Raw genomic sequence first — 27,692 nt, 5'->3', positions numbered from 1 at the left:
TCCATTCCCCGGAAGGTGAAGGGAAGCCCAAGGGGCAGGTCCAGTGCCAGGCTGAGCGCTCTGTGGGATCGCTGCAGGGGCTCTCTGTAGGGTCACGGCCGTCGTCTGTAGGGCCACGGTGCCATGCTGCTCTCCTGCGGCTCACAGACCCCTGGGATCCATCCTCGTGCTGGATGTGGTGGCCGTCAACCCGCGCAGAGGAGAGCAGGCAGCACCCAGCGTAGGACCCAGCTTGGGATCCCAAACACAACCCCCAAAACACTCATGTCTAAGTCATAAAATAATAACAATAAAATATATATATAAAAAAAAACCTTCTGAGTGTGTAAACCTGAATTTCTGCAATTTAAGCCCACTCCCTGGCGCTCTGCTGGCCCGAGGCTCCAGCTGGGGCTCCCCCTGTGCCAAGTGGAGCAAAAGGCGGCTCTCCTGTTTCCTGCGGGCTCTGCTCCTGCCCCAAGCAGCAAACCCTACCCGTGTCAGTCTCGCAGCCCTATATCCCGGCCAGATTTCCTAGCCAGAGCAACCTCTGTGCCCTAGGCGAAGCACATGCAGCTCTTCCCAGCCCAAAAACATTACAAACTCATCGTAAATCCCCATTGCTAGGAAAACCAGAGGGGTAAGGACCCAGCACTCGCCCTTCCCTGCTCGTGTGGCACCCCATAACGTGAGTTTTTGCCCTAGAGCCCGGTGCTGCCGCTCCCCTGTGCGTCCCTCGCTCGCTGCTGATCAGAGGGCGCCTTTCCCTTCCTTCAGAAGCACAAACATGGCACCGTGGCACTTTGGGGAGGTTTCTGGCACTCCCTGCTACCAGCTGCCCCATAGGATGCACCCCATTAATGCTCGGCCCCCAGCTCCCTCGGGGCGCTCTGCCAGTGTCCAAACGCGCTCCCCTTGGGCTGAGGGTGAGGGTTTGTCCGGGTTTCAACAGCCCCGTTAAACATCTGCGTCCCCTGCACGCGGCTTCCTTCTCGCTGGGCTTCGTCGCAGAGACTGGCGGCACGCAGGCGAGGAGCAGGGTTTATATATATTATATATATCACTCCTATGTACACAAATTTACAAACCTTCAAAAATATATTGCACTTATATACAATATAGCTTCATCTGACGAGAGTTCACACAGTTACTAAGGCGAGTTCTTCATAAGCAAGGCAGTTTTTACGTTCCCTCCCCCCCCCCCCAAAAAAAAAAATAAAAAATGACCTCAACGACCTGCCCTGTTAAGGAGTAAACATCACGAAGGCTTCTCTCCGACCTGCCCCAAGTCCTCCGGGTGTCACGGAGTGGTTTCAGCCCTACCTCGCAGAAAACAGGCCGGCACAAGGCTAGTAGCTGAGAACAGGCTCCCACGTGGCTACTGAAGAGATAAATAAGGGATCACCGCTCTACAAGGCCACCTTCCAAGGGTTTTTTTTTTCCCCTCCCGTAGTTACTAGTGTTTTATACATGCTCTCTATTTAACTGCTGCTCTCTGCTCGCTCATTTCAAGTGCAAATAAGGCCATGAGCGTTCCCACCTTCTCTGGGAAGAGCAGAGACACAAAAGGTGTTAGGCAAAAGCACTGTGATCCCCAGAACGAGCCGGCAGCTGGCTGGCTCCTGGAGAAGGCGATTAGTGTTTTACCCAACACGCCAAATTCTGGGAAAATGTTCACTTGAGACCTTTGGTTAAAATCCAGAGGCTCAGCGATCTTAGATCTCGGTGAGAGTGAGCTTGTAAGATCCCCCGACCTCTTCGATCTGCAACTGGAAGGTGTCTTCGTTAGAGTAGTGTTTCACGATGTTGTCGTCCATGTTGACCAGAATCCTGGAAAAATAAAAAATCAGGCTTGCGGTAACTCTGCTATGAAAGCACAACGCTCGAAACCACGTTCCAAAGGCGATAAAAGCACTCATTTTTCTGACCAGAGGGATTTGGGGGAAGGGGCTAAGAAACTGAAGGGGCTTCAGAGAAGATTTAGAGAAGAACCAAGAAAATTCCTGAAAGATTAAAAGGAAAAATAAAGGTGTATTCATGAGCTGAACTTGGAGGGCTTCTCCAACCTTCATGATTCTGTGATGTGGGATTTGCGTATGAGCAGTGCACAGAGGCATTTAAAGCAGATTTGCCTACAGGTTTGGAAAAAGGTGGTCGTGTTCTCAGAGTTGCAGCACGGGTACGTACTCACCCTTTTTTACACTTTTTGAAGATCTTTCCTATTTTGTCGAAAGGAACGTCGTACTTGTCAGATATCTGGAACAAAAGGAAGCAAGCATGGGTAAAGCAAGGAGACTGCCAGTGCTGCCTTCCTATTGTACAGAAAGAAACAATAAAAGGTCTGCTCTGCCCTTTCAGGGCAATATTAAGTCTGGAATACAAGGAGAAGCCTAGAGATGAGAGCCCCTCCTCTGCAGTTTGCCGGCTTCAGTGCAAAAAACGTGAATGTTCTAAGCCCAGCCACTGATTTCTCACCAGGCAACCCCCCGCCCACCCAACAAAAAGCCCACACAGAGCAAGAAACAGGAAACAAACACTCAGCATCCTCTCCGGGCTGCCTTCAGCACATTGAAAGCCACTTTTAAATTCAGTGTCAGAGGGGTGAGGTGAAAACCAGTCATCGCAGTGGCCGGTAGAGGGGAAAGATGGCAAAAGAGCAGGGAACCCTGCTGCTAAAGACATACGGTGATCATAAATGTCTTCCTTTACCCATCACAGGGTTCTCCAGGTGGAACCACAGCCTCTGAGCATGACATTTCATCACACAGACATCATAAAGTCACAGGGTGGTATCCTAAATCTGATTTACCCGGGCAAATTGCTCTATTGCACTGACAGCGAGCACCAAACCAGTATGGACAGGGCACCAAAGCACAGGAGGGGCTCTCCAGCCTGCATTTTTGAACTTTGATTCCTTGTTTTACGAAGTCCCGGTGAAATAATCAAGGTGCAGCTTCAGTGCAGGACCCATCCCTGGGTCCCAAAGCTAACCTGGCTGTGCAGCCACAAAACATCTGTCCTCTGCGCCTCGGCAAGGCACCACTCACAGAAAAACAGGCAGAAATGTCAGTGTTGAGCCTGTGCCAAGCATCGCGCCGTTCCCCAGGGTTAAGCTCTGAATTTCCTTGCAGCACTGCAGCAGCAGGGGTGGTGGAAGGCTATTTTGGCAGTCACCCACCAGGGAATTAAATTCATGCTTGTGTGCACGGATACATAAAAGAAGTGTTCAAGCACACTCAGAAGCTGGGACTTGAAAAAGACAAGCCTGGATTTTCAGGAAGGCTCAGAAACACCTTCTTACACTCAGACCTTCAGTGCGTGGAGTAAGTCACTGAAAAGGGAAGCTTCCAAAAGCTCCTTCAGCAGTGAATCGAAGTGTTATTTATGTTCATTTTCCCACTAGTGAAAGCGCACCAGCCTTCTGCTTTTGATCCCAAAGCAGCAGGAACACAAGGACACAAACTGGGATCAGCATTCCTACGATTATTTGTGCACGACTGGACAGCCAGGGACTACGCTCCTTTTTTCCTCCGACTGGAGGCAAGGACTAGGAAACAGCCTCGTTACTTACAGCTTCCATCAGGCCTTTCAGAGATGGGGTCTTTAGCATAAGTGCATCAAAGACTTCTTCTGACTCTTTCCGGACATACAGCAACACTGGAAAACAAATCAGAGAGGAGGTAACTGTGCAACTGCTCCTCAAAGACCTGGGCAGTAGGTGAAGCCAACCCAGCCACCTCTTCCTTTTTAATTAATTTATTTGTGTGCTCCCCCACTCCTCCTGTGCTGTCTCATCGGTCTTCCTTCCCCTCAACAAGCACCCTGAGTGTTCTCAAGCTAGCAGAGAGTCAGCGTACAGAAAATCAGCCCCATTAAAACCTGCGTTAAGGCTGAGGAGCAGGCCTTATCGGCTAAAAAGCCAGGACTTGGACATCTTTGCCAGCTTTAATCCGTCTTCTGATGAGTAGGTATTGCAGCCTGGACGGGATACAAGGGTCTTGTTTTATGGCATACAGCAGCAAGAGGAACAAAGAGGCCTCATTCCCTTTTGTAAAATCCATCGTTCCTTTTTAGTTTACGCAGACTACAGCAGTAGCCCCATTCACATCCAAGTTGGGAGTTTGAACCTTTGCCACATCAGAAGTTTAATCCTCGCCTTTTAACCCTTTAAACTTCATCATCGTCTTTCCACACACAGCTCTCACCAGGCAGCACCCTCTGCACCATCTCCAAAGGGGATCTCATCCCAAAGGGATCTGATCTTCCACGACCCCACAGCAATATCCAATCCCACAACAAAGTGCAGAAGTTGATAACAGCTTTAAAGAAGCAGAACACTCTCCCAGTTTGGTTCAATACCTCTTTTTGGTTCTTCTATTCTGGCCATCTTATTAGGACTGGCGATGAAGTCCTCTTCGCCAATATAAGCTCCTCTCTTCAGGTTGGAGCTGTCATTGACAGGACAAAGAGTTAGGCACAGCACGGTTAGAGACAAAACCTGATGAGGCTGAAGTAGCACCGCTCTTACCTTTCACCCTCCAGCTCTTCCGAAGCAACAGGAAGGACCTTTTGAAAACAAACAGAACATTTATTTTTGACTTATGCAGAAAAACTTGGGATGATCCTGCTGCTATCCACCCAGAGGTGCCCCAGTGATGAGTTTTTGTTCAAGGATCAGTACAGAATACAGGGGACAAAGAGGCTGTCAGGTAGAGAGCCTGCCGAAACTACACTACTAGAAGTGAGATGCTTGGGTCCAAGCAATAAATGTTGCCTTCATTTTAATAAACAGATAGTATTTTTGCTTAGGGTTATAAAATATTTTATCCAGAACTGGATTTTCTTTCTTTTCTTATCTTTCAACCCTGTATCAAAAATAAGATCAATTTTCCCAGAAGCCACTACGCATCTTTACCTCTTCATAAAAGAAATTGAAGGATCACAAATGCTAAAGATGGGAACATACAAGAGCCAATTGGTTTTCTGTCTGGTGCAGTGTCTTCCATCAGCACTCAGCAGTAGGAACCTTTGATTTTTAACACGTGCTATTTCCTACAATCTTACAGACACACATTTATTCTCCCAATCCCTGGTAGGAGCTCAGGCAGTGCTCTTAAGAAGTCAGGTTAACATTGTCACATGCCAGAACTCTCGACACAGTGAAGCTGAAGGTTTTGAAGTTTCACTCGTGTTTTTTTTTTTTCCTTCCAGCTTCCTGTCAGCTGGGACTTCCCAGGAATGCTGCGGCAGGGTGCTCTGGCAGCAGATCACAAAGCTGAGACATTCGCCAGCTCCGCCAAACGGCTTTTCACTCTGCAGCAGGCTGAAGAGAGAGAAGCCCGAGGTCTACAGCAGCCCACCAGAAACCCGACAGACTTTACAAGAGAAAAACAGCCTGTGGTTCCTTCAGTGGACTCTCAGTTGGAGATGCTTGGGGAAAAAAAAAATCACTTCAGGTTCTTACCAACAGGAATTCATTTGAAAATAATTAATTCAGACAACATCCCTGGGTAACTCCAGCCAACACGTCTCGGAGCAACGTCCCTTGCTCATTTAAGGCTCGCCCTGTGTTTGTGTACAGCCCCAGTGCAGACAGCCTGGTATTTGGGATTTATTTGCACGCACAGCACCCCAGACTTCCTGCAGCTACTCCCCCCAGCCCTCCCCAGGCCCACAGGCGGTGCTTACGTGAGCCCCGCGCTGCAGGTTCGCAAAGTGAACGTCGGGAATGAAGAGGACGGGCTGCGTGTCGAGGTCCATGAAGGGCTTGAAGATGGTGATGTCCGTGCGCTTGTGCGAGGGAAGCATGGGCACTTTGACGTCGGAAACTGGGGAGAGAACAAAGAGGGGGGTGGAGGAGAGGGTAAATAAATGGCAACGAGGCCAAAGCTTTCCTAAATCATTTCAAATGCACAGAGGCTGCTGGGCACGGTCAGGGTCAGAGGGAGAACCTCCTGTAGCAGGGAAGTTTGAGCCTGGGTTGTCCTGGGGGAGGGCCTGGACCCCAAAAACCAGCTTGTTTTGCAGAGGAACAGGAGTTTGCTCCATCCGAGTGAGCTGCTCGACTTCATTCAAGCATTAAAACAGGTTGGGGAGCGCTCTGACCACTCACACAGAGAAACCCAGGTCTTCCACGTATTAAGAGAACCAAACAGAGGGCAAAAGATGGTTCAAGCTCCCCTCTTCTCCCTAAGCATCCCCCCAAAATGTTGCTGAATTTCCCACACCAGAAAGTCAGAAGGAAGACAGAGAATTAATGTGCCACTGATTTTTTTTTTCCCCAAGATTGCTCAATTCCTGTAAAAAAAATAATTGGTGACTTTTGGTGAAAATAATTCCTGCCATTGAATCCACGGGCACGTGGTATTAGAGATCCTGGAGGTGGGTACCACAGCTTAGTGGCTCAAGGCAATTAAAAACTCCCCACACGAGAACTGAAGAGCAATGGTTTGGGCTTTCCAGGAAAATAAAGGTCACTTCGGGCTAAGCCCAAGCCGAGGAAATTCATCCTAGAAAGCACCTTCTGTAAAATCACAAGACCCTGGGAGTCAGTGCTGGAGCTGCTGGCAGCATGCAGCCGTTAGGCAAAGAAAAAAAATCTCCTGGGAGCCGCCGGGGGACTGCCTGTGTGAAACTGTGCTAAACCCACCTTCTACTCGGGGCAAAAAGCAAAAACCCATCCCTTTTTTCCACCTGCCCTTGAGCAAACGGGTTTCCTGGGAGCATTATCTGCTTCTGAAGCTGCTCCAGCTGCCCGGACCTGCTGCGTCAGGAAAATCCTGCCCAGCAAGGCGGGAGGCGCGTGCTTGCTGAACCAGCCCCTGATCGTAGCAGAGGAGAGCACACGCCTGCCCCACAAAGAGGTGAGCAGGGAGATGTTCCTCTAAGCGGCTCTGTTAGCGAATAACTAGTCAAAACACGGGCTGCTGCAGTCAAAATAAAAAAAAAAAAAAACACAAAAATCTCATCCCCACATCACACACAGACTGCTGAGGCCCTCACTTCATTCATATGTGTGGAAAAGTGCAGGCCTAGGTAAGTTGTGAAACAGCGAGTGACGCCATAAACAGCAGCTTAAAACAAAACCGATTCCACAGGGGATAAAAAAATGGACTGAGGAGAACACCAGCGCACAAGTTACTTGCAGGCAAAATGAGATCTACTATTTAAAATACTCGCGGAGTAATTTCTACTTACAGGCATTCAACTGAGAGCTGGGGTCAGTGCACTTGCCTTTTCTTTTGCTTTGCTTTCGCTCTTCATCCCTGATCTTCCTTTCCGCTCCCTGCCAGACAAGAGATTAAGGGAAGGGGGTAAGGGAAGGTCTTTTTAGTTTGGGTTTCCATCCAGAGGCAGGAACAGCGATTTTGTAAGAGCTGTGTTTGTGGAGGCCAGCTTCAGTGTACAAGATGATGGCAACGTTGAGATCTGCCCAGAATTTACCTCCAAGTCCTGCCACCTAAAGTCCAGTGACCATACCCGAGATGAAGCCACTGGCTTGTTTTTCAAGTCAGATGGGGATGTGATGACAAGAGATACCCACAGCAAAACCAACCGTTAAGAAATATGATATGAAATAAATCCAAAGTGTTTGAAACAAGAAAAACTTTCACATTTTCTCAACGTAAGAGTTCAGTAAGTAAACTTTAAACACTGATCTGTGAAAACGAAGCCACATTGGGCCACCAAGGGCCAGCTACTTTTCTGCATGTCACACGTACAGCCCAGCTAAAGCTCAGACACTCATTGCTTTAAAGCAGGCGTTATTTCTTCTCCTCGTGCCAGTGCCAGGCTATGGCAGAAGCCACAGCCCCCCGGTTCCTGCCCACACAGCCCTGGAGCTCCAGCCCAAGCAGCAGCGGGGGGGGAGCTGTATTTCCTGCTAGGTACACGCAGGCAGCTCTAACGGCGAGGAAAAAGGAAGTCTGGTTTGTGGGGACTGCAGAGGATGGCAGCAGGAAGAGCACGTCTGGCTCCAGCCTGGTGTTTTCTACCTTGTGTTTGGGATTACTGAAGTTCTGCCACTCAGACTTCACGCTACAGAACTGCGCTGTCTTCAATGCGAGGAACACACAGACCAGGATTTGGAGGTGTTTTGAGGAAGTCTCCTCCCTCCTCCCTTTCTGTACAGTCTCAGAGCTCTGTTTTCAATCCCCTGCAACCCGCAGCATCTCAGCTGCTTTGGTAACAGCCCTTTCTGCTTCAGGGTAAGATAATTTTTGAGGAAGGAAGAAAAAGAGATATGGGAAAGAAGAGACAGAAGCCCAGTATTCGGCAGTTCTGGGATAAACAAGCTCGTAAGAAAGAAGTTTTCAAGGTGACGAAGCTGGGAAAACTGCCTACAGCCTGAAATCTAAGATTTTGTGCTCTCGCCACCGCGTTAAAGGCCGCAGGGTTTTGTGGTTGTTGCTTTTCTCCTGCTAAGTCTCTGGCTGTGTAGGGGATTCTTGGGCTGTACAAGGGAAGATGTGTTTCGGAGAGGGGGGCCGTTCATTCCTCCCTCCTGCAGGGGAAGGGGGCTTGCTGGTAAGCCCCAGACACGCAGGAGAGGAGCTCCCCGGGTGCTCTGTGGTGCAGCCTTTCCCCTGCAGGCCATGAAGCAGCACCAGGAGGGGGCTGAGCAGGGCTCTGTGCACTGGGGAACTCAAGCCGGGCTCCCCATCAGCATGCCCACCGTGCCTCTGCACCTGCCAAGGCAGCCGGGGCGCTTGGCTGGGGGCGAAATGTCACCAGGAGCCACTTCCCGGTCGTGGAAACTAGGGCAAAGGGGCTGGGAGACGTGAGGGCATTGGGGACACGGAGCCAAACGGGTCTCATGTAACAGCACGGTGCTGCAGGGAGCCAGCTGGAGGCTGGAGCCGTGCCCCGCAGCGTGCAGGAGGCGCTGGAAAAGGGGCACTGGCTGCAGGTCCTCAGGGCTGTGCCCCTGGAGCTTCAGCTCCTCCTGAAAGGCTCCCCCTGCTAACAGCACTCGCCTGCAGGCAGCGCCACGAGGACAAACACATTAAGGACTGAGCTGTGTGGATGCTATAGTAACCGTGCTCCTATAAGCAGCTGTGATAAGCTGATGGATCGCTCGAGATTTAAAGCATGACTGCTGCTGGGAAACTGGGAGCTCTTGCCGAAATGCCAGGGCTCCTGCAGGTGGCCGGAGGGGACGGACAGGGCTGGGGTTTGGGCCTCGGTGCCTTCTCTCCCCCTCTTTCCCTCCGTTAATTCGGCTCCAGTTTGCAAAGCATCTGGAGGAAGCCAGCGGGAGGAAAGGTCGAAACCCCAAACGAAAATAAAGGATCCAGCGGCACGGCAGGGGAACGGGGTTTGATGAAATGACGTGCTCACCGAGCCTGCCCTTTTATGAACCAACTTCACAGAAGAGCATCTGCAGAGGGGTAGCAGCAAGAATATAGCTCCCTGGTAAATTTAGTAAATTTGGGTTTAATACAAAACTGGACAATAAAACGTGGCAGGGTGGAACCATGGGATGCCATAGCAGAGGCAGACCCTATATATTTTGGGATCTTTGCAGCAGTGCCCTAGGGTGACAGGAAGCCCATCCGGAGGGGACGTGGTCCCTCTGAGGATGGTTTGGATGGGAGCAGATTACAGAGACAGGCAGATATCCCTCTCCTCCACTAACCCAGCGCTTTCAAAGGCTGTCAGGACACAAGCTGGGCAAAAATAAAAGCCTCCACCCGCTCAACCCATCGGGTGCTTTTCCGAGTGTCTGGACCACCACATTTGATCCTCTGCCACGGGCTGACCTTTCTCCAAAGTCACCACCTACACGGCGCTCAGGAGAGCAGCAAATTGATCTGAGGTCATCCTAACCTCCACGAGCCAAGTGGAAGGGGTTGGAATATTTTCCCTTGCACAGGAGCCCTCGGTGAGCCCAAATCCCAAGCAGCCCCCTCAGCTGTGGAACAGCCCGCCCCAAAACATCACCTGCACGCTGAGCCGGCCTCACCTTGTCACAGAAGACTTTAATCTGGCAGTAGGCTCGGTGCACGGGCTTGTTACTCCTGTTGTTGTAGCTGTAGGTGTCGATCTGCAGGTTCAGGGGCAGGCCTTTCACCCCCTTCTGCGAGGAGAAATCCGTGCTGAGGCAGTTCACAGAAATGAAAACCTGCAGGAGAGGAAACCAGTCCGTCAGAAGTGCCACGGAAATTCCTGGCAAGGCACTACACGGCCAGAGCTGAGAGCTAAGTGCAGGGCCTCACCCTCCAGGGAGAGCTTCCTGTCTTTTGAGGCATCAGCTGAGAGCCACACGAAGCAGCACCACGTTCCTTAGTGTTTAGAGATAGCATTAAAAGGAACAAAACCCTTGAACAAGAGTGAATTGCCAACTCTCAAACTTCAGGAGAGCTCCACCCATCTTTCCTTGGTATTTTTTATCTCATCTCTCCTCAGCAAACCTTTAGCAGCAGGAATTCTCCTACACTCAACCTTCACTGGGGAGTCTTTTACCATCCTGAAAGACTTGCATTAATTCAGACATGGTAAACCAAAGCTTGGCGAGTTGCACCTAATCTGATACGAGCACACAGAACTTCTTAAGTTGTATTAAAAGCTATTAAAATATTAGGCAAGCTATTACCTTTAACCAAATAAATAATGCTATCATTTCAGTGAGACAGTTCCTGGGTTTGCTTCTTAAAACTACAAACACCATTTGAATGTTCCCCAGGAAGACCTGCAGCACCCTGTCAGAGCTCAGAACCACCAGGAAAGGGCAGTATTTTCATTATTCTAATAAAAAAAATGAATTAGGAGTGATTTTTCAACACATCTAATTTCATTTTCTTAATTGCCTCAAAAGAAGGCTCTCCTCTCTGCCCCGTGAGCTAAGGCTGGCCACCCACCTCTGAAATAATAAATTAAACAAAAAAAAAAAAAGAGGCATCCAAGCTGTGGGAGCCAGAAGCACGCTGTCCTGCTGCAGGAGCACGCTCCCACCGCCTCGTTGCTGATTTCTCTCGCCTCTAACACCGAGCGCCAGACTGAGAGGCTGTGCAGTGAGCTCCTGCCACCTTCCGGAGCCGCCTCGGTACTGCGAAGGCTCAATCGCAGCTCGGAAAGGCGAGGAGGTCTGTTTGGGATCGCTGTTTGAACGCTTCCCATCCCATCCCTGCCTTTCATCCGCCCGCCTCCCCTTTTTGCTGCCTTCAGCTCCCAAAGCGCATTCTGGCAGGGCCCTGGGGAAAGCTCGGGGGTGTTTTCGGAGCTGCTCTCGCCCCTTTCTTGTAATCAGCCGCGGGCACAGCCTGAGTAATCGGCTTCCCTGAGCAGGGGGGTGTTGTGAGAGAGCCGTGGCTGGGGTGTTTGCATGCTTTGACATTTTTAGTTTTAAGTTTATTTACCCCTGATGAATATTCACATGCAGCTCTCCTGTCTGCACGAAAAAAGGGGGGGATGTTCTGCGGGGAAACACGCAGCAGCAGCCGCCCCAGAAGGTCTGCCACGGCCTCACAGCTCCTGGGAAGTCCCACACGGGTTTCACAGAGGCAGCACGTCTCTCCTGGAGAATTCGGGGCCCAGTTTTGGGCTCTGCCTGCAGGCTGCTGCCCGAGAGGCTCCCTAGAGGCTGGGTTTAGCAGGGAGGCAAAGCACAGGCGGCTCTCGGAGCCTGGGTCTCGCCACGAGGGGTGGGTGCTGCTGCAGGAGGGCGCCACGGGTGTCCCACGGGAATTCGGGGCCCCGTCAGATGGCAAAGATTATCCTCCCACTCGAAGCTCTCCTCATTTGCTTAGCTGGGGCTTTGAACGGCTGACTTCATTTTCATGCCCTTTAAGTCTTGGGGACGCCAGGCAGATGACAAGCACCTCCCTCAGAGCCTGGCCGCTCCCGTTCCTACAAAGCCCTTGGGAAAGGCTCCCCTCCTCCTCCTCCTCCCTCCCCGCCCTACAGCTCCAAATCCTATTTTTGAGCTTAAAATCCTCTCCACTTCCCCCAAAAACAGCCTTGCAGAGAGCAGCTTCTCCACTTTGGGCTCGAGCAGTTTCAGCCAGGAGCTTTTGTTGGGGAAGATTTGACTCGCCCCGGAGAAGAAACGTCAGGCCCAGGGACTGCGCCAGCTCCATCCCCACCCCAACATTGCCAGAAGAAAGAAAAACGTAACCGCAGAAGCTGCTCTGCGTCTCCAGCCTGCTGAGCAAGATTCCTTTTCATCTGTCCAACCTATTTTTCTAAGGGCAGTTCCGCATTCTCAGCTATATTAAGATTTGTTGTTACTTTTTTTTTTTAAAGAAAAAAAAAAAAAAAAAAACATTTTCATCTCACCTCCCAGGATCCAACACAACGACGGCGCTTAAAAATAGAGCGCTGTCAAGCCCCAGCGCTTACAGCCATGACTCAAAGCCTCAAAAGTTCGGCAGATTTTCTTTAAAACAGATCTGGAAAAGGATTAGGAACCCGTTCCCGAGCTATTTTGCTTGCTCGGCAGTTAAGCCTTGAGTGTACGTTGAATCAGATTTCCAGGCTTTTCCTCTCCAGCCGAAGCCAGGCTTTACTTTTTCTTTCTTTTTTGTTGCTTTTTCACCCCAGCGTGACCCAGAAACTCCGCACCCACCTATCCCTCGCCACCACATCCCGTGTCCTGCAGCCTTTGGGGGCAGAGGAGCAGCCCGGCCTCATGGAAAGCACAAACAGAGGCTGTAAAGCCGGGAGATCTGAGATCAGGACGGGAGGCAGCGTGGGAAGAAGCCCGACCTCGTGACTTCCCGCGCTGCTCGCAGCTGGTAGGAACGGCGCCGTGCCCACCTCGGGAGCCACGAGGAACCATCCGCGAGCTTTAATAACGCAGGAAAAAATTAATCCGGCTGCTCCGCTGCGTGCCCTCGAGGAAGGGCAGCGGAGACAGTCGAGCTCTTTCCACACAGCACCTTTTTCCAACCAGATCTGCCTTTCAAACAAGCCAGGCGTAATTAAAGGGCAATCACAGCGCTGCAGGAACCTCGCTGTCAGCGAGATGAGAGATGCCTCTCCGAAAGGAAGGGCTGGAGCCCCCCAAGCTCTTCCCCCCAATTTATCTTGGCCGTCGTGCAGCTCCTGGACGTCCTTCTGGGATTGTCCTGGTCCCACACACGGTAGGCAAAGAGGTCCCAGCACATCCTGGGATCATTTCCACCCCACAAAGGGGCAGCCTCACCTGCGGACGGGCTCCCCACGCACCCAGAGCTGGCCCAACAGGACCCGTGGGATCCGCGCTGCTCCACGCTCCTCCCTGTGGGCTCTGGACGGGGAAGGCAGCAGTTGCTGCGCAGCCGATTTTACCTCCGTGTTGTTTTCACTTTTTGCAGGACAAAGAGACACAGAAGCCCTCGACCGAGCTAACCCGAAGAGGAACCTTTGGGGCTGACCCGCTGAGAGCAGCCCCAAGGAGCAGCCCCAACAACTCATTTATCAGCCACGCACTAAAGAGAAACTACCCAGAAACTCCACGGTTGCTGCTGAAGTGCTGACGGCAGAAGGCGTGTGGTTTCCCTCCAGGCTTGGACAAACATGGACACGGAAGAGAAAAATAAAGGGTCTTTGCTAAAGATACATCCACACGGACGTATACAAGACGGGATGCACACAAGATGGGTCTTAACATGCTCAATCCGTGCTGCGAGCTGCCAGGATGCAAATCCCCTGGCCCCAAAGCTTTATGATTTATGCACCAGCATGGCTCTGAGGGGTGCTAACGAAGCGAGGTGGCTTCCAGGCTCACAGTGCGAGCAGAGCTCTGCCCGCACACATCCACCGGGGCACGTCCTAAAAAAGCAGTGCAGAGAAAACTGCTCTGGCTTTAAAAAGAGAAAAAAAAAAAAAAAAAAAAAAAAAAAAAAAAAAAAACACCAAACCAGCTCAGTAGGGATCACCTGAGAGGTCGCTCGTCTTCCTGCTCTCACATTCGTTTCTTCGCCTCCCACGTGCGCACCGCAGGTTTTGCATCAGCAGGAGGCGAGCCAGGAAAAGGGAGATAAAAAAATAAATTGGGCAACTCGTGCACCTGTGGGCTCCCCGCCTTCGGGATCGGACGCTCCAAATAAGGCTCGTCTGGCAGGGCCGCGACGGGGCCGCATCCGCTGGGAGCCCGAGGAATCGGTCTGCAGCAGCCCCCCAGCCCCTGTGGGTGCCTGGCAGAGTCCAGAGCATCCTCGGAGCGAGCTGGTGCCACCAACAGAAGGAGAAGGCAGGGGAATGAAAGGAAAATGCAGATTCCTGCTCAAATGGGAAGGCCGATTGGTATTGCAGCGTGTTCTGGGGCGAGGAAACGCACGAAGCTCTGCTCCCAGCACGTGGGAAAAGCGGGGAGAGAGGTTCCCACTCCTGCCAGCGCTTCCTCCCCGCCCCACGCTCTGATAAGATAAAAGATGCAGCCCAGGTGGCAGCTCCCGGCGGGGTGGTTCGAAAGGAAACAAAAGCAGCAGCTTGGGGGGGGAAAACAATTGGCCATGAGGTAAAAAAGACAAAGAATGAAGTCTGCCAAGGCACAGGCATGGCTGAAGAGGAAGTTCTGCCATAAGGTATGAAAGGAATGGAAGTTAAAAGAAAAATGTATGTCCGTGTTGCGAGGCAGGCAATCCTTGCTGTGCTTTCCCTACGTCCCTGCTCCACGTAGCTGTGCCTCAAAGTCCTCGTGGTCTGCAGCGCTGGCTCCAACCCAGCCCCTCTCCTTGAAGTATGTTTGACTCATCACATTTCATCGTTTCATTTCCAACTCACCAAACCTGTACGGCCTCAGCGCTGCTCGAGGTGGCAACACCTTCTTTAATGAGGCATATGACTGCTGCTTCATTACAATGGCATCCCTACAAATCCGGGCAATATTCATCAATCACAGAAGCTGAGCTCTTCCTACAGCCAACACAAAGCCAGGGCTACACCAGAAGAAACTCTGAAAACCAACCAGCAGCGTACACCCCAGCCTTACTTCAAGTTAAGAGCACGAAATCCGCCCTGTCCAGAAGAAGAGAAGTTCTGCCCAGGAATTGCAGGCAGGAAGCACAAGGACTGCCAGAAGACCACCCTCGCGGGGCAATCTGATATTTCTGAAGGCTAATTCCAAATAGCCACAAATCACCTTAACGCACCACTGTCCCATTCATCTTGGGCAAAAAAAGGGCATTGTTTGAACTCTCTGTCATGCAGGGTGTCACTTGAGACCTCAGAGCATCTCCTCCTTGGTGGGAAGATGTCAAAAGCTCTACCAGCCAACACCATGGCCACACCCTCCCTGTGTACGCCTTTTTGGGGGAGTCTTTTCACACAGTGCCTGCTTACAGCACAGAAAGGTGCCTCAAACACCACCTTCAAGCTCCTGCAGCCACAAAATCCGGCAAAGACACCACCACCGAGAGGACACAGGTGTGTTTTGCCAAATCCTGCCTCTCCTTGGAGCTGCAGCTGAGCAGGTCGGGCACGTAAGGCGTTTTGGAGCCCCCCGGGCAGAGCCCCAGCCCCAACCCTCCTGCTCCACGGGATCTGAGCAAAGCCGGATCCAGCACAGCCAGTTACCCCTGGGAAAGCCACCCGGCCAGATTGTTCAGCCGGCACTGACCCGAGAGCAAGGCCGTGTCCCCAGGCCAGAGGTAAGGAGAGAGAAATTTGCTCCACGCAGCCTAACGGGTAGCAGCAGAGGTAACAGGACCACAGCCAGCACGGACTGGCAGGAAAGGCGGGTGAGAAACGCGCGCTCAACCACGCGCCTGGCGACAATCCCCATCAGGAGACCTCTCACGGATAGCAGCCAGGGGAAGGAGAACCAGGCACGCTGTTTTGTTAGACATTGGAACAGGCTGCCCAGGGAAGTGGTGGAGTCACCATCCCTGGAAGTCTTCAAAAGACGTTTAGATGTAGAGCTTAGCGATATGGTTTAGTGGGGACTGCTAGCGTTAGGTCAGAGGTTGGACTCGATGATCTTGAGGTCTCTTCCAACCTAGAAATTCTGTGATTCTGTATGGACCCCGAGGAGACGGCTCCCAGTCCCAAAAAACTCACACCCTGAGCCTACAGATGCTTCTCCCCATTGCCAGGTGGAGGCAACCCACACAGAAAGCACTGCAAGGACAAGAATTCCTCTTCCCAGCTTCAGCAACAGACTTTAAAGACAGCCAAGCCTGCTTGGTCAACAAGGAGGGGCAGGCACCTCCACAGCGAGCCCCATCCCAGCCCTAATGAAGCACCAGAAGATGACGAGTTTGTCTTCAGACACCCAAAAGCTGTTACCAAAAGAAACAATTCTGCCTTGACCGTCTGCCCAGCGCAGCAGAAGCCCGGGACAGGGTGGGAAACTGTTTGAAGTCTCGGCCAGCCTGAGGGTGACTCCAGCTTCTCCCGCCGCGTGCAGGCGGCTCTATCAGCTCCCATCTCTGCCCGACTCAGCAGGCCACGCTCCCACCCAGCTGGGGCTGTTCCTGAGCGGCCGTGCTGACTTTCCCAAATCCCCAGCTCAACAATTCGTCAGCTCTATTCCCAGTTCACCATCCTCCCTTCTCCACAGGGCCTCCTCTCCACCTTTCTACCCTTCCTTCACTCGTGCCAGTCTCAGAAGCATCGCTTGCTCTTTCCCACTCAAAACCTGTCTCCCCTCGCCACTCTCACTCTAGGTCCTGAGCCCTTTTCCAGCTTGAACACACTCGGGAAGCCCAGCAAGTTCTCAACACACCACTTCCCCAGCCTGGCTGTTCCCAGCAACTCCTGTGCTGTCTCCCAGGAACAGAAGAGGGCAGAGAGGAGCTGCCAGAAAGAAGCACAAAACAGCTCCAAAACCCACAGGCACTGATCCCAGGGTGGGAAAAGCCTGGCACACGTGAAGTGCTCCTGGTGCCCTCCACAGCACGCTGTCACATCCTGCTTCCCAGGGGACAAGTTTCTAAGCAGCAAGGCTTGCTGGCTGGTTAAATGCACCATCCATGCCTCGCTGCTCTTATTAAAGACCAGACATTATTTATTTCTGATGCTACAGAAGGTCTTCCACAGGAGCTCAGCTCTCCTCACTCCCTGCTCTTTGTGTATTCTTCAAGAATATTCTCTGGGGGAAAAAAAAGAGATGGGGGGGGGGGAAGGAGAGAGTGCGTGCACGCAAGGTAAGCGAACCATGCAATAAAAATTGTTGAAATTGGCTCAGGCATCTCCTGATAAGATCACGGGAGTTGGGAAAGAGCAGCAGCTCGGCTGAGAAACCCAACCACTGACAGAACACATCCACTCGGGGGCAAAAAAATAAAGAAGTTGAACAGGCTTTTAAAACACAGAGTGTTTGTTACAAATGGGAGTTCTCTGAACACTCAAAATCCACGGTGTTTTGGTCTTAATGTGATCCTGACACCAAGAGCACAAGCGCTTGGCTCCTGGAGTCACAGCGCCTTCAAAGCACACTGATCTCACACACTAGGAGTGAAAGCCTGGAGACAAACTCGCCTTCTGTAGCTACAAAACCAGTCTGGGTCACTTCCCCCCGCAGCACCTCACCCCGCGAGCTGAAATACAGCCCCGGGGGTGTCCTGAGACATCTCCAAACTGCCACGGGCAATTTCCCTGCGGGCCTGCAAGACCTGAACGTTCAGGGGTCTGCGGAGCGCCTGGGCGATGACCACTTGGCACCAGGTTCACACAGATCAAGCGCCTCAGTTCCCCGCTGAGGAACCTGTTTGAACGCTTCAGTTCACCTAGATGAGCACTGCTGGCCCCGCTACAACCAGCATCTCCGCCTGGATGCGCCAAGGATGGCGCAGGGGAGGTGTTGCACAGTGTGTTTTTGGTCCATAGGTGCTAAAAATTCACCACGTCCTCTATCTGGATCTGCTCGGTGCCTCTTGGCTTACTGACACTGCCCTGAGAGGGGAAATCGGGAGAAAAATGGCTGGGCTCAGCAGGTGGGAAGGGATTGCTTTCCTCAGGACAGCCACCAGAAAGCCTGGTGCCCAAATCCCTACCCGGCTCACAGCAGGCACGCTGCAAGGCAGCTCTCTGCAGCCAGCAGCGAGATCAGAAGGGAGTTCACCGGGAGGCTGCTGGAGCTGGAAATAGGTCACCGTGCGTTGGCACCTGCGGGTTTAGCAGCACTGTTTGGGTAGCTCAACAGCAGCAGCTGCTCCCTCTTCTCCTGAGGATGAGCCCCTCGTCCCAGCCTTAACTCCTCAGGAATTGCCCTCCTGGCTCCTGCCAAGCCCCGCTGCGCTCAGCACCGCCTCATCTCCCCTGGAAAGCCTCGGCGCTTCCTTCTGCCAGCGCCCGTCTCTCAGGGAAGACGATTCAGCCAAGAACCCGAAAGCAGTTGCGCATCCAAAGCCTCTGAAGAAACAGCCGGGAGGTTTTGCCTCACAGCAGAGCGTAAACAAACTCGTTACACGCTAATCACCGGGTAAGGCCACACGCCCTGCCCTTCCCCCCCCCAAAGGACGGGCAGCCTGAGCGTGCTCACACACCTTGGCCTCCTCGTTGATGTCCCAGGTGAAGGAAATGGCGTTGTAGGCGATCTCCTCGATGTTGCTGATGGTGTTGAAGCTCTCCTTGTAGTCAGCTGTTAGAAAGGAGAGGCGTGAGGGAGAGGGAGAGGCGATACCGTCCGGAGGAGCTCTTAATTCACACACACAGCAGCTAGAAACTGCAACTCCTCAGCAACCCCTTGGGGGCAAAGGAAGCTGAACTGTATTTAAAAAGGGATCATTAAAAAGGCTGCAAATAGCTCTCATACCAAGCACACAAACAAAGCAAAAAAAAAAAAAACAAACAGGAGGGAGGGGCAAAATAGGGGGCTCCCAGGAGATCCCTAGCAGCTTCTCCTAGAGGAAAAGCAGGCAGACACTGCACGCCCCGTGCCACAACCTGCTGCGTACGGGAAACTCTGCTCCGAATGGCAGAGGAACAAGCTCGCAGTAAAACTCCTTCACTAACAGAGATTTGCATGCGCGTCTGCTGCAAGTGCCAAGTGATTAATCCCTGCTTTTATTCGCAGAAGGAAGGCGAGGAGCACAAGCCAGCCTTCAGCCAGAGGAGGCTGGACGCCAGCCAGCCACTGCCTTGTCTAGAGGCAGAGTGGAAATTTGCAGTGTTTTCTTTTTTTGCTGGGCACCAAAACCAGCTGTGAGCAGAGCTGGGGGAAGGAGGATCACTAGCATCGAGGTATTTCCACAAGGATTTGAAGAAATCATTAAATACACAGTATTTAAGACGGCTGCAGAGACTGTGGGCTGCAATTTAGCTACAGCCACCAAGACAGGCCAAAGCAGCTGTAATGACTGTCTCCAAATTATATCTCCCAACACAGGGCTCTGAACTCAGCCTGCTCCTGAACGAAATAAACCCCTTCAAAATCCAGCCCCTCCACGGGGTCCTAAGAATTACACCAGCTCGAAACAATCAGCAGCTCTCTCCAGTCTTTCAGCAGAGCTACGGAGAGTTGAAAGCCTCATCCAAAGGTTGCTTAAAATAACAAAGCTTTAGCAGAAAGCCAAACGGTGCCAAGGAATTAGGCTGGAGTTTGACATCAGCAAGAAGAGTGTTCCTTTACCTATGTCAATGCATCTTTGTTTGGCTGTGTGCTGTCTCGAGTGCCAGTATTTCCAGTGCCTGAGCTGATCTTCCCTTGTTTTGTCTTCAGCAAACACCACCATGATGACGCTCTGAAAGGAGAGGGGGAGGGCAGAAGATTAAAGAAAACCCAACGCAAAGAGGCGAAAGAAAAGGCCGCGGAGTACGTTTGTCTTGGAAGTCCTCCTCGGTGTCGGGTTTTCCGCTCGTTGCAGGGGTTGCATCACCTGCACGCAAGTGCTGACACCGCTTCCTAGCAGGAAGAGCCAGGAGGGGTTGGTCTGGAAGGAGGTGGACAGTGGAGGAGTGAGCGCTGAGGTGACAGAGTGGGTAAAAGCTGCCCAGCGCGCTGATTCTCCAGGTGGGATTTGTTTTCAGATAGTTTAAGCTACCAAGACGCACGCCCTCCCTCCCAAAAAAACCCAAAAGCTGCCACTTACTCGGACTTTGCTGATGGGGTGATGGATTCCTTCGCTGCTGCTCACTTCTTTCAGCGTGATGGGGTAGAACTGGCCTTTGTTCAGGTAAGTCATCGTGCTGTCCCCCGGCTTCTGCCGCAGAGACTTGGAGGCCTCCAGGGTGTACTCAAAGTTGTTCCTGCGAAGCCAAGAGGACAGCGATTGCTAAGGCATTTTCCTGGAAAGCTGATTAAATGTTTTACATTTAATTTGGAGAAATTCCAAAGTCGTTAGTTGACTCACTGAGCCATCAACAGGCGAGGAAGTTGGAAAACAGGACGAGCCCCTTTTTAAAACTATTCCCTTCATGAATGAAGATTTCAGAGAGGTTCTTGGCAAGCTAAATTCCCAGTCACAGCAGCAGGCCGGCCTGGAAGCTCTCTGTTCCATCTCAGAGCAGCAAGCTGCTCTCACGGAACAGAAAGCTATCCATTAGCTATTAGCAATTCAATTAAATTCACAAGCTAATAAGCTGCTGGTGATGCTTTTCACACCCAGAGCCCGACAGAGACCCAGGGCAGAAGGGAGCGAGCTGCACCGCTTCCTCACAGAAAAACCAACTCTAAGAGAAGAAGAGAGTAAAGGCCAAGCATTAAAAGCATTAAAAAGCATTACCCAGAAATACTGTCGAAAACATAATCTTCTGAATTCATGTTGGTCATCCGGAGGTTCAGTTCAGCAGGGAAGAAAACCTGGTGTAGACAAAAAAACAAAACACAACAATTAACACAGCAGCAACAAGAAAAGTCAAGATTAAACAGATACCTGTTGCCACAGAACTTCTGGCGGGCAAATTGATCATCAGATAAGAGCTGATTTTTGGTCTGCACCCACAGGACACCGGAGCAGGTTTTTAATCCTAAACTTTTGGGTGTCAACTAAGCACAACATCTCACAAGCCTTCTGAGTCAACGTATGGCAACATTTTAAAGCTTCCCCATATCTCAGAGACAGGGAGCAGCTACACAGTTCCTTGATGTGTGGCTTTAAAATAAATAAAACCACGGTTACTGCCGTTTTCAGTGCGTAACATTAAGACAAACACACATGGAGTGTGTCTCTTTTTTTTTTATACCTCTTGCACGCCTTCCTTGAAGGTCTCAGAGAAGGTCGAGTCCGGCGTCCGCCTCTGGGAGTTCTGCGGCTGGGTGTTGGAGCTGAACTGGTCGGGGTTGAGGTTCCTGTCAAACACCACCACCCGCTCGGGGGGCTCGGGGTGGTAGACGCTCGGAGGGATGCCCACGGCAAAGCCGTGGGGCTGGGTCTCCGTTTTGATGGAGTGGGTGGGCATGGTGGCGATGGAGACGGTGACGGTGGTGTCGGGGGTGGTGAGGTGGCCCCTCTTGTCCATGCCCATCTGCGGCGTGTGCGGGAGGACAATGTTGAAAGGCACATTCTTCAGGACCTGGACTCTGTTCTCCCCGGCGGAAATAAGCGATTGCTCCGTCACGTTCGGGATGTTGTTCCTTCAAAAGGCAAGGGAAAAAGTAAATAAACAGAACTTTTCACTTTCTCGTTAAACAAGAACTGCTTGTCAGCCTTTAGGACAATGACAGCTGATACCAACTCTAGTGTCTGTGAAGAACGGCTCTACTCTAACCTGAAAAGCTGAGAAAACTCATTAAAAAAAAAAAAAAAGAAAAACCACTCACCCACTGCTAATAACTCCACCTTGGAGATGAATTACCCTGGAGCAAAGGGTGAGGGTTCACAGCCCCGATTCTCACTGCCTGGAAAACAGCGATCCAAAACCAAGCGCTGTGATGCTCCCCTCACCACACGCAGGCTCACGCTAGGCTGCGCCAAACTGCTGCCTGGTGGCCAGAGGGGCGTCGGGAACGAGGTCGCCGTTCCTCTGCCCTACAAGTCTGCCACCCAGGAAGAGCTCCCGGGGAAGTCACAGCCCTCCTTCGTGCACATCCCCCGAGAAAACCCCCAGCGAGACTCCCCGTGGTGGTTTGCATAGCTTCACGCTCCCCACCCCACCGCACCACGCTCATTTCTGCCGGGATGACACCGACACCTGCAGCCGAGCTGACCTCAGAGCCAGCAGCCGCTCGGAGCCAGCCCTCCCTTCCCTTCTCCCTCCCGACAGCGTGGTGCTGCCCTCTGCTCTGCACCAATTCGGACGCTGCCATCCCCCTGGGGAGCCAGTTCAGCTCGTTCCACTGGCAGAAAACCAATCTGCTTTTTGTCCTGCTGGGTTGTGGGTCAGAGGAAGACCACAGCTGGTGCCAGGAGAGCAGTGGGAACGCGTGGCGGGGAGCCAGGCTGCTCTCCTCAACCAGAAGTCGTTCGAGCAGCCCACAGAACCTCACCTCAGGTCCTCAAAACATTTTAATCTGCTAATTGGGGCAAAGGAAGAGGATGGGGGGAGTGGAAGCCTGTCTTGAATGAACCTCATGCTCGTAATATTTAATCGGTATCTTCGTCTGCTTTGGGCAGGGGGCACAAGAGAGGGAGGGCAGGAAGAGGAAGAAGAAATAAAGAAGTTCCAGAGGATACAAAAGAAGGCCATGAACAGTCCCTCCCCCGCAGCCCATGTGTGAGGGAGCAATGCTGCTGGTGCCTGAGACCAAATTCAGCAGTGAAGAACCAAGATAACTGCATGCAAAAAAAAGGAAAAAAGACCTCTGTGAGCCTTGGGAAGGGAAGCCTTCACTGAACGTTAAAGGAAGCAGCTTCTGCCAAGCTGACTGTATCACACAAGCAGACAGAAAGCAGAATGGACAGCAATAAGCAGCAGTTTGGGCCTCAGCTCTCCACAGCACAGTCCGGTCCCTGCCCTGTTCCTGGAGCAGCAAGTTCCCTTTCAGCAGCTTTGGTGGTCTAAGAGCAAAGGGAGAGAAGCAGACACGACAACAAGAGCTAATACCTTTTGCTATGATCTTGGTCAGGATGCTCTACCTCTGGTTTAGCTGTTGAAGATCTCCTCTCCCTTGGCACCTGGGAAACACAACACACGCTGTCATTGCATTCCTCCTCCCATCCACACACGAAAAATTAGCCCTTCAAACACAGCCATCACAGCTCTTCCCCCTCTCTGCTCACATTAAGCTCTCTGAGGCTGCTCAGGGCTTTAATTTCTCCTCAGAGACCAGAGGAGCGGGGGCACCAGGCTCAAACACTTGGACCCCACGTGCCACCTGAAGGATTAAAGCCAAAATATTCCTGTGCAAGGAGGAACTGACTCCCAGCACTCCCCTTTGCTCCACGGGCACACTTGGACACTGCTCGCGTTTGCCAGCTCAGGTGCAAGGCAAGTAATCACCGCTGAGCTGCTAATTAGCTCTGATGCTGGCGATGTAGCTGCATGAGAAGCATATTTCTCTTAATAGCCCCTGACTAAAGCCTGAATCCTGTCTGTTCCACCTAACACGAGGACTCCAAAAACCCCAGAAATGGATTTTCCACGGCCACCAGAACTCCGAAAACCTCTGTCTGAGGACCCCCAAAGCCCAACACAGCTGCAGAATCCACGTTTTGACTGAAAATTTAACTTCTCTCAGACCCTGCTAGCAACAGCCGAAGGATCAGGGTAGCCCATTAATCAAACAAAAGAGTCTTCAAGTGTGTTTTTTTTTTTTAAATATAAAACATTCAAAGGTGATCTCATCGCTGCTTTTAATATTGCAAAGGGAGAGGGGGCGTATTGCGAATGCCGAGACGCTGTCCCTCTGACATTACTTCATCGCAGCCTCCAATAAATCTTTCAGCCCTAACCGTCCTGCCTCACAAGTGTGCTGAATACCTGTTTTTCCACCAAATTTCCTACACACCTACTGATACCCAAACACGAGGAAACCCCGAATTAGACGTTAACGTACAGCAAATCCCTTCTGCTTCTCCGAGCATGAAGGATCGACATCGCTGTTCTCTTTGTAATCCACACGTTTAGAAATCAAAACTGATTCTGTGGGTTAAAATTGTTCTGGTGAAAGTGTTTTAGTCTCTCCCCTACCCAAAAGCATAGCAAGTGCAGGCACAAAAGGCAATACTCTCACAAAACCAGCCGAATAACACTCCCACCAGTGAATTTGGGGTATTTTGTTGCACACGTGGAGTGCTAAGCTCCACAGAAAGCATTACAAGAATATTTTGATACATAAGACGTGTTCAAATCAAAAAAAGGCAAAGATTTTGTATGCCCAATGCCACCTCTGCTAAGGTTTGAGGAGCGTACTGAGGCTAGCAAGTGCACTCAGTGCTGTTGGAAGGCAGTAGCCAAAACGCCAGGCCCCAGAGCCAAGCTCCCTGCCTGCTCAGCAAAGGAAAACCAGGCAGCTCCAGCCACTCCAACAGAAGCACGACACCTCCCTGCCTACAAGTGTCTGCGGGCCTCCACCGACTCAAACGTTGGGGTGAAGGAGGCCACCCTGGCTTGGGCTTCCCGTATTTAGAGAAGAAAGCTCAATGAAATGCACTCCATGCAGCTCAGAAGGTTATCTGCTTGGATTCAGCTCACCCAGGAGCATTTAGGAAGGTAGATGTCTCTGAGAAGACCTGGAATGCTAAGGGGAGACAAGCAGAGCTGCCAAGGGATGAACACGTTAACAGCTCGCTGAAGGTTAGAGGGAAGCAGGCACCAACTCCCTCTGGCTGACAATCCCCCACCCACAAGCAAAAATTCTGCCCTTGTAGCTTCAGGGCAGCACAAAAGCCAGCGGCCCCACCAGAACGGGGCTCACACGAGCAAAAGGAAATGCAGATCTGCATTCAGACACGGACACGCTCCAAAGTTTCATTCATCGAGACTATTTAACGACTCTGGGTTCTGCAGCGGCAGAGTAAAGCACTACTGGATTTTTTAACCATCACAGCAAGATCCAGATCTTATTTTACTGAGCTAAAAATTAACCATCTTTCAGGAGAAACTTGTGGATATTTTTTTTTTTAAGCCCTATATTTTAAAGTCCTCGCGATAAATTCATGGCTTCAGCAAAATCCATGCCACGACTCTTTGTCATCAAGCAACCGATGCTTTTTCCACCGGTGGAATAAAAGCTCCAGGGGCTGCCAGAAGCACGCCCACGCCAATCTACCTTGTAGTAATCGTACAGCAGTCCGAGGGCGGCCGCGCTGTCCTCGTCGCCGTTGATGCTCATCATAGCTTTGGTAGCTGCCGTAAGGGGATTTTCAAGAAAGGATTTCCAGGCTTCATCTTCGCTGGTGTACGGACGTCTCTGGGAGTAGAGAGAGTCATTCTGAAGAACCAGCACGGGTCTTTTACTTGAAGCATAAAAAAAAAAAAAAAAGAAAGAGGAAAAAAGGACCTGTTAGAAGTCGTGAAAAACATTCCTGAAGTTCTTTCAAGTTAGCTGCCCCAGTTTCACAGGGTTCAAGTTCTGATTCAGTGCACTGCAAGGATTAGTCAACACAAAAAGCCCAGAAACCTAATTCTGATCTCACCCGTGCTCAGTGCAAATCGGGATTAACGTGAGCAAACTCAGCGGGATTACACCAGTCCATACACAATCACAGGGCCGTTGAAGAGCACCCCAGACCTGCTAAGGCTCTGAATCCAGCCCAGAAGTTATACGTGCTTGCTGGCCTACCACCTACTAAACCTCCAGCACATCCTGCGTAATGGTAGCGAGCCGCAACCTGCTCGAGTTTCCATGTGGAACTAGAAAGTGTGAACCGACAGAACACCTTTCTCCCAGAGCCCTCAGAAGGTGCCCGCGCTCCCCGAGCCCACATTAAAACACCAAAAGATTTGCTGTCTGGTGACTGCTGAGGCGATGTGAGCCCAGCTTGAGTCAATGACAAGTTAGAACTGGGAAAGAGACAAAACCTCGGTTATTTCCTTGATGATGTAGTGCGTTGAGAAACTGCGTCTGCTCTGAGCATTCTGCTATTGCTGCGAAGGAGAAAGGGACAAAACGTGGACTTTCAGCCCATAACTGAAAGCAGGACAACCACAGAGCCCTACCAGCTTAGACACCTTGACAAATTCGGGTCCTGTTGGTAAAACACGTGCTTCATCTTTAAAGTCAGTTCAAGAAAACCTTTTTTAAATCTGACTTTTTAGGCAAACTGAAATAGTTTTCCTTCCAGTGCAAGCGCAACGTTAGTTTGCTAGACTGGGTGGAACAGGGGATATTTGGATTTTCCTCAAAAAATCCAAAAAAAAAAAGTGGATTTTCCTTCCAATCCATAATAGATCGATAATAGTTCGTTTAAAAGAAAGAAAAAAAAGCAAACAAAAACCCACCAAAACACATCCTCAGCACTATTAGACCCCTTCCCCGGAAGATAAGGATTCTTTTCATCTGTTATTCACCCAGATGCATTCAGAGATTGAAATACACTACGAACACAAAAAGTTGTGAAACGCCAAGTTGTGAAACGCTCTAATCACTGTAATCAGCTTAGCGCTCCTGCATTTATCACCACCTTCTCCCCCAAAGGTTGCCGAGCACCCTGCAAACGATGCGCTCGGTCCTTTATCGCTTACACAAGCAGCCCCGCAGCTCCAGGGGGACAGCTCGGCGGGGTTTAAGGCAGTGGGAGTTCCCAGGATGTATAAGAGCACTTTGTACCTATAAAACAGCGTTGTGTAGTTGGGAAAAAAAAAAAAAAAAAAAAAAAAAGCAAATAACAAAAGAGACGGGCTCTCCACCAAACCCTTTTATGGGGATTTGTGTGTGGGGTGCCACACGTGTGCTAAATTACAGATTGCATGGGGGACATCCACCTCCCAGCAAGGAGCACACAGTGAAAGATAAAGCTGGATTCTCTCAAGGGGTGACCAAGGATCCTCCTGTTCTTACACAACGCGCTGAAAGGAACCGGGAACATCCGAAACAAGCGGGTAACTCCTCGAGTCAGGTCATTTGGGAGAAAAAGGGAGGTGAAACCAGCGGAGTGCGGTGCCTTTGACCCATCCGTGCGATGCCAGGAGCCAGAGGGGGGGAGAAGGAAGGACGGGGGGCAGCAGCAGCAGCACCTGGCCACCACGAAGCCTCCAGCCGCCGGCTCCTCCGCCGTTTCCCCATCCCGGCCACAGCGAGGAGCAGCACCCGCTGAGGCGAAGCCCAACGCCTGGCAGCGCAGGGGACCCCTAACAGCCCCAAATCCCCCCCGACCCTACAGGAGCCCACGGGGGCCGCCCCGTTACCTGCCGAAATCCACCTTCCCGGCGGGGTGCGCCTCGTAGAAGTCCATGGGGCCGGCTCACAGCCCCCAGCCGGGCATTGGGGACGCGTGTGGAGGGGGCGCACACCCCACAGGCGGCCTTTAAGGAGGAGGAAGGGGGCGGGACGGCCGCGGGGCTGCCCCTGCCCCCCCCACACACACCCCTCAGCCCCCTGAGGCGGCCGGGGGCTCCCCGCCGCCATTTCGCGCCGCCCCGCCTCAGGTCGCGGCCCTAAGATGGAGGGGGGGGGGGGGGGGGGCGCCCCCTGAGGGGCTTCTCTCACCCCCCCCCACCCCCTTTTCTTTTTTTTTTTTTTTTTTTTTCCTTTTTTTTTCCCCGCCCCACGGGGCCTCGCAGCACTCACTTGTCGTAGTCCTGGGTCATGTCTGGAGGAGGAGGCGGCGGGCGGCAGAACTGGCCCAGCGGGTCGGGAAGGAGGGACGGGAGGGAGCGGGGGCGAGCGGAGGGAGCAGCGCGCAGCCCGCCGCACCGACGGGTTCTGGCGGCTTTTCTCGCCCGCTCAGGTGGCGCCGCCGGCCGCAGGTGGACGGGCGCCGCGCGGCGCCTCCCATTGGCCAGCGAGGGCGGCGGGGAGGAGACGG

General features: G+C 51.9%; 1 protein-coding gene across 1 annotated transcript; it reads right to left on the bottom strand.

Moving 5' to 3' along the window:
* Positions 1 to 1,301: 1,301 nt before the first annotated feature.
* On the bottom strand, positions 1,302 to 27,474 carry GRHL1 (grainyhead like transcription factor 1). Its single transcript, XM_032185123.1, has 16 exons — positions 27,455 to 27,474; positions 24,995 to 25,181; positions 22,828 to 22,898; positions 21,028 to 21,418; positions 20,568 to 20,644; positions 19,935 to 20,091; positions 19,475 to 19,586; positions 18,390 to 18,484; positions 9,944 to 10,102; positions 7,213 to 7,264; positions 5,668 to 5,807; positions 4,508 to 4,545; positions 4,339 to 4,427; positions 3,551 to 3,636; positions 2,171 to 2,235; positions 1,302 to 1,809 (listed from the first exon to the last, which is right to left on the bottom strand). The coding sequence occupies exons 1-16, from the start codon at positions 27,472 to 27,474 to the stop codon at positions 1,695 to 1,697; spliced, it is 1,854 nt and encodes a 617-aa protein (XP_032041014.1). The 3' UTR covers positions 1,302 to 1,694.
* Positions 27,475 to 27,692: the final 218 nt, after the last annotated feature.

This window comes from Aythya fuligula, chromosome 3, assembly GCF_009819795.1.
Source record: "Aythya fuligula isolate bAytFul2 chromosome 3, bAytFul2.pri, whole genome shotgun sequence".
Classification (NCBI taxonomy): Eukaryota; Metazoa; Chordata; class Aves; order Anseriformes; family Anatidae; genus Aythya; species Aythya fuligula.
The sequence above is the reverse complement of the archived record's forward strand: the minus strand, read 5'-3'. Positions and strand labels throughout refer to the sequence as shown.